At 38.9% G+C, this 6,890-nt stretch overlaps 2 protein-coding genes across 2 annotated transcripts; both read right to left on the reverse strand.

Annotated features, from left to right (window-relative positions):
• Window positions 1–2,565: 2,565 nt before the first annotated feature.
• Window positions 2,566–3,366, reverse strand: LOC126694302 (uncharacterized). The gene has a single exon (XM_050390468.1). It carries the CDS (start codon window positions 3,364–3,366, stop codon window positions 2,566–2,568), a length of 801 nt encoding a protein of 266 aa, XP_050246425.1.
• A 662-nt stretch (window positions 3,367–4,028) lies between these two features.
• On the reverse strand, window positions 4,029–4,439 carry LOC126694309 (uncharacterized). Its single transcript, XM_050390479.1, has one exon. The coding sequence runs from the start codon at window positions 4,437–4,439 to the stop codon at window positions 4,029–4,031; it is 411 nt and encodes a 136-aa protein (XP_050246436.1).
• Window positions 4,440–6,890: the final 2,451 nt, after the last annotated feature.

A 6,890-nucleotide genomic window follows, 5' to 3' on the forward strand; every position in this document is an offset into this window, starting at 1 on the left:
TTTGAATTCTTCTACCTGCCAATGCCCAGACATTTCTAGCAAAAGGGCATTCCCAAAGCACATGACAAGTAGTCTCAATGTCTTGGGTGCAAAATTCGCATTTGCCGTCGACCCTCACCTTCCGGCATTGCAGATTGTCTTTTGTGGGCAAAATATTTGAACAGGCTCTCCACAGAAGGGACCGGACCTTAGGGGACACATTTAGTTTCCACAGCTTCTTCCAAATTCTACCATTTTGCCGTGCTTGTGAGTGCTCACCTTGGGGTTGATTTTTAAGGCCAAGGGCAATTTTGTAGGCTGTCTTCACTGTAAAATTTTGGGTGCTATTTTGCTTCCACACTAATTCATCATTGGAATGCAGATTGTTCAGAGGAATGGCAAGGATCTCTTGTTGTGTTGATGGAGCAAACAGAGCTTGAATCTTTCCATGGTCCCACTGCCTAGTGTCTGCATCAATAAGGTCACTAACAAATAGTGAATTAGGAGGTAAGCCCGAGAAAATGGGATCATGCTTTAACCATTTATGGGCATCAACTTGAATATGACACCCATCCCCCACCCGCCATCTAGTACCCTTCCGAATAATTTCTCTAGCCTTGAGTAGACTTCGCCATACATACGATGGATTGGTCCCAAGTTCTGCCTCCATGAAGGAGCTGTTTGGGAAGTATCGGGCTTTGTACACCTTATAAAATAGTGAATGAGTGTGTTTTATCAATCTCCATGCTTGTTTAGCTAGCATAGCTAAATTGAAAGCATGGATATCTCTAAAACCCATCCCACCATTGTTCTTTGGCCTGCAAAGTTTATTCCAATTGATCCAATGAATCTTTTTCTCATCATTTGTTTGCCCCCACCAGTATTTTGCAAGAGTTGAATTAATATCATCACACAAGGATTTTGGGAGTTTAAAGATGCCCATAGTATATGTAGGGATTGCCTGCGCCACTGTTTTGATCAGTATTTCCCGTCCCACTTTTAAGATAAACTTCTCCTTCCAACCCATCACTCACTTTGTGATTTTTTCCTTAAGCCCCCTGAAAGTAGTTACCTTGGATTTACCAGCCACCATGAGTAAGCCAAGGTATTTTTCACACTCAGTCATAACCTGGGCTCCCAACATACCTTGGATGATATCCTTCACTTCTGCCCTTATATTTTTACTGAAGAAAAGAGCCGTTTTGTCCCTGTTTATTGCTTGACCCAATGCCCTCTCATACTGCTCAAGGATGGTTATCAGTTGCTGGCACTCCTCAATTGATGCTTGGCAAAATAGCAAGCTGTCATCAGCAAATAGCAAGTGAGAAATCCGCACTCCGTTTCTACAAGATAAGATCCCCTGTAACTGCTTCCTTTCTTCTGCTCTTCTCAACAAGGTTGACATACCCTCTGCACATATGAGAAACAAATAAGGTGATAAAGGGTCACCCTGTTTAATTCCCCTAGATGGATTAACAAAACCCCTAGGCTCCCCATTAATCAGGATTGAGTATGAAGTTGTATTGACTGTTTCCATTGCCAAATGTACCCATTTTTCATCCAACCCCAACCGTATCATCATTTTTTCAAGGAAACCCCACTCTACCCTATCATACGCCTTGCTTATATCTAGCTTCACTGCCATTTGGCCCTTTTTTCCCCTTCTACGATATCGAATCCTGTGCAACACCTCAAAAGCTACAGTTGTATTATCAGTTATTAGTCTATCTGGCACAAAAGCACTTTGAGCATCGGAAATGATTTTTGGTAAAATAATTTTAAGCCTGTTAGCAAGAACTTTTGAATAAATGCGGGATATCACATTACCCAAACTGATGGGACGGAAATCTAAAAGGTATTGGGGGTCATTTTTTTTTTGGGGATCAACATAATATGAGTGTAATTTATTTTATGCAACATGTGACCTAAATTTAGTACTGATAGAATAGGTTCAGTAACAAGGGGTCCAACTATATGCCAGTATTTTTGGAAGAAAAAAGGGGACATACCATCAGGCCCAGGTGACTTTGAGGGATGCATCTGGAATAGGGCTCGTTAGACCTCACCAGCAGTATAGGTTCTTAATAGAATCTGATTCATATCAGCTGTAACCCGTCTATCAACTGATTTAAGGACATCCTCCATATTTGCATTATCTGTGTGTGTTGTAGTGAACAGATTTTTGAAGTAAGTTTCTGCCACTTCAGCAATCTCATTTTCTTCAGTACACCATCTACCTGCTTCATCAAAAACCCCCACAATTTGATTTTTTCTTCGTTGCTGACTAGCCCTTTGGTGGAAGAATTTTGTGTTTTTGTCCCCTGCTGGTAGCCAAATTGCCTTTGATCATTGTCTCCAAGATACTTCCTCCTGGTAGAGCAACCTGTTTATTTCACCTTTGACCATTTTGATCCTCTCCACTTGGTCTCCAATATTTCGGCTTGTTAACTCCTCCAATTCTCTGTGCTTTTCCTCAATTTTTGCTCTAGTATTTCCAAAAGCAAATCGTGCCCAGCCAATCAAAGATGTCTTGCAATTTTTAATTTTTTCAAACAACTTAAACATCGGGCTGCCATGAGGAGTAGGCTAGTTCCATGCTTGTAGAATAATCCATTCACACTCGGGATGCGCTGCCCATTTCTCCTCAAACCTGTGGGGTACTCTTTTCCTACGGACATAATTATTTGGGGCATTAATGGTAAGAAAAATTGGATCGTGATCAGGGTACGAAACTTGTAAATGTGTGACTCGGCAATGAGGGAAAAGCTCTCTCCATTCCACTGTTGCACAAGCTCGGTCTAGTTGTTGTTGGACATAGGCATCGCCATGTCTTCCATTATTCCATGTGAAGGCGTTTCCAACATACCAAAGATTAGTCAAATTACAATGAAGCAGTGCACTACGAAAAGCTTGCATGAGGGCTTGTGCCTTTGGTAATCTACCTTGTTTCTCATCAGATGATAAGATTTCAATGTAGTCCCCAATACATACCCAAGGCATTGAGTACCGGGAGTGAAGGTGCCGCAACAAACTCCAAGTTTCATGTCGACGGTTTTCTTCCGGTTGGCCATAGAAGCCGGTGATTCTCCACGGTGGACCCGTGCTGCTAAACACAATGGCATCAATATGATTCTGTGAACTGGTTTGAACATGCAAGTCTACCTCCTCCTTCCAAATCATTGCCAGGCCGCCACTCCTTCCCAGACTAGGAACTGTAAAAATAGCATGGTATTGTAGATCTTCTTTTATACTTCTCATCTCCTCAACCGATTGTTTGGTTTCCATGAGAAATACAATCTTGGGCACTTTAACTCCCACAAGATGCGAGAGCACGGTTGCTGCTCGGGGGTTCCCAAGCCCCCGACAGTTCCAACTGAGAATATTCATTGTGATCGGCGAGGCTGTATCGCAGCCTCCAACGTTGTGCATGAAGATTTTGTGTTTCTGGCCAAAATCCTAAACTGTTTTCTGTCATTCTCCTCCATCTTCGAAACCCCATCAGCTTTGTCACCGTGTCCCCGTTTCTTGCTTGCAATTTTCAGTGTACTCTGTGAGTCCAGTACCGTATGTGTTTGTGGTTTGCGAGCTATTTTTTTTTCCTTCCTTGTTTTGCCTGAGTCACGTGCACTATCAGATGCCTTAGTTATGTCACGTGCCGCATTGAAAGAGGCGTGCGTTGTGCTAGTTGTTACCTCAACCACAGACCCTTCTTCAGTTACGTATTCAATAGGAACACTTATTAAATCAATCCCAGGAATTTCGGGATTAATGATGCTGCTATTATTTTCCGCCTCAACAGTATTTATAGCTACCGTTTCAGCATTAATTGTCATTTCCGTTTCAATCCCCTGATTTTCGGGCTGTCCATATTGCGCATTAACTCCCTGTTTCGGTTCTAGATGCGGCGGACCCCTAGCACGTGATCTGTCTATTTGTGTTTCACGCCAGCGAGGTGGGCTGGATGGCTTTCGTCCTGTGCCATCAATCTTCCTCCTATTACCTGCTCTCATCCATTCCCCATATGGGAGCTCGCCCCCTTCCATTGATTTTTACTTTGAACACTCCCGTATCTCATGGCCCAGCATGCCGCAATTGTAACATAGTCCTACAAGTCTATCATATTTGAATGCGACTCGAACTTCGTCTCCCTCCGGATTGACAATTAGGGCCCCTCGTCGGAGAGGTTTGGTCAATGGGATTTCGATATGGATTCGCAAGAAGCGTGCCTGGTTAGAAGCAATGGCCTTACTATCCACCTCCACCACATGGCCTAGGCTGCTTCCAATATCTTGACCTGCTTCTTCATTTATAAGATCAAAGGGTAGACCCCATACTTGAACCCAAATTGGTAGAACTGGGAAGGAAACTGATCTTGCCGTCATACCTTTTTCCCATCTTCGAAGCACTAGGAGTTGATCATCGAAGCACCAGGAGTTGATCATCGAAGCTCTAAGGTCCATTATTCATAACCCATCTCAATTGGTTTTCCATAGCGAACTTAAATTGGATTAGGCCATCTCCAACGTCTACCATCTTCAAGTCAATTCCCATCTTCCAAATTGACCGCAATAGATCCTTCGCTGCTCTTTGGTTAAATGGACGAGATGTGAGAAACTTCCCTATAACACTAAGTGAATGTTCTTCCAGTGTCCTAGCCCGTTGAACTGGCCGGACAATGATTGCTTCCCCCTCTTCTGAAGTGAGTTTTATTCTCTCAATCCGTTCAATGAAATCTAAATCCATACTACAAGCACTTGCCACCCGAACTACTTCTTAAGTGAGGATGAAAGAAGAGAGTCGGTGGAGGAAAAGCTCACCCCTAGTGAGAGAGAGAACTCCTACTTAGCTGAGGAGAAGAAAAGTGACAAATAATTTCTTGCAGGAGTTAAACCACAAATCAACTCATCATTCCTAATAATAGTTAATTACTCACAATCTGTCACGTTGTAATTATAACAAATAAGTTGTAGAATAATTTGAGGTCTTAAAACCAAATTCGGGATAACAAACAAGATTTTTGGTTAGCCATTGCCCCTTTTTTTGTGACCTGTATCTTTTCACCAACCCTCGACGAATTGAGATTTCGAGAAAAAGAAAAAACAATGATGATGGTCCATGCATGAACGATTTTAATGCTCTTTGCCATATATTTACAAAAAATGTTAGGATTTTGTTGTAACTTTTATCATATTTAATTGTCACCAGTAAGTCTCTTCACTTGTCACTCAACGGCTTTCTGTTGTGCTGCATGTTAGCCTCGTTCTCAGCCCTTAACCCTATCATGCATGCTTGCCAAATTGCCACCACCAAACTTCCAATGAATTCCTATACGTGTCTCAAACTCTCTCAATCCTTCTCTCTTTTTCTTAGGAAATCAAATTCCAAGAACACCCATTTTTATGCTACAACTCTGATGCGTCAATTGTAAGCGATGGAAAAAAAAAGTAGTTGATTAATTTAAAAGTGAGACAAATAACTAATTACAGTGTATCACATTGGATAATTGTGGAAAGTTTTGTAGTCCTAGAATTACTATTTTCTTAGTGTAATGCCAGAGAAAACTCTGCATGTATCTATGCTTAGTATTTATATAATTTACTCAGAGTCTCACAGTCAGCTTCATGCAAGCTCAAAAAAAGAGAAAGATAACTGTGGCAGGTCAATGGTCAACATAAAATTTAATCATTTTATTATGAATGGTAATGGATAAGATAGAATAAAAAGACAAGAAAAGAATATATATATATGACTAAAATCTTGATTAATCTAATGAAGATTTATATTTTGGACGCAAACTTTTGGAATTAATACTTGATTATTGTTGTTACTTGCATATGAGTTCATCAGTAACAACAATTTTATTATGCACCAATCATAAATTATGTTGAGAGTTATAAAAAATAAATGTAAAAAAAGAAATTTATGTCCTTATTCTTACTTTTTAAACTATAATATGCATAAAAAGAATAAACTATAATAAAAGAATAAAAATAAAATAGAAAATATATAATCTCTTTTCTTTGATATGCTTTAGAATTTTATAAAAGAAATAATAGAAACATAAGAAATATATAAATTTATTATTACTAAGTACATTTTATATATTTATCTTTTTTCAAAATACGTATAAAATCAATATTTCACTCTCATTTTTTTTTCTTTGTCTAATTTCATATTTTGGTTTGGTTGTACATTCAACGAACTTCTAGACTTTCCATTTGATGGTTACAGTAAAATTTTGTAAATATATCAAATTATTCCACATTTTCTTATTTAAAGCATTTTAGATAGTTAGAGGTCATTGATCCATCAATTTTTGGCAATTTTTATTGAGCATAAAAAGCCAAAGCCGTCACAATAAAATTGTGCTGTGGTAGCTAGGATAGCTAAATGTGATATTGATGAGTTCATATTTAATATATTAAAGCATACACTATATTCTAATTATTGGTTTTTTACATATACCTTCACCAGGGCATTTGATTTTCTCAACCATTTCAAAGGCCATCCATGGTTTTAAAATGTAGACCGACTTTGATTAATTTGAAAAGCCAAAAGCATCCTACCAAATTAGCGCATTTTGCTAACTAAATGCGAATTTTTATTTTTGTCTTTACAATATCTTATTAGATGATAAAAAGTTTTACCGGTTAAGTTATTGGAAGCCACGTTACTTACTTTATTTGTTTGTTTATTATTAGCTCAGGTGCACAGTAGGATATGAGTTTAAAAGTGAAATTTAAATAAAATCAAATAAACAAAGACCTCCATCAATTTCGTAGGCTTTCTTTTGTAAAATATGTTTCCATTAGGAGACTTAACGTGGTCCATATATATATAGAGGGTTGAGTTCAAGTTACACTTGATGTAACTCTAAACAATGTTACGCTACCCAATAACTTGTTATAGAA

The sequence above is a fragment of the Quercus robur genome, chromosome 2 (genome assembly GCF_932294415.1).
Source record: "Quercus robur chromosome 2, dhQueRobu3.1, whole genome shotgun sequence".
Taxonomy (NCBI): domain Eukaryota; kingdom Viridiplantae; phylum Streptophyta; class Magnoliopsida; order Fagales; family Fagaceae; genus Quercus; species Quercus robur.

Bases quoted from the DNA above. Each gene is read 5' to 3' on its own strand.
- LOC126694302 (XM_050390468.1), bottom strand. From the start codon at position 3,366: ATGAATATTCTCAGTTGGAACTGTCGGGGGCTTGGGAACCCCCGAGCA.
- LOC126694309 (XM_050390479.1), bottom strand. From the start codon at position 4,439: ATGGACCTTAGAGCTTCGATGATCAACTCCTGGTGCTTCGATGATCAA.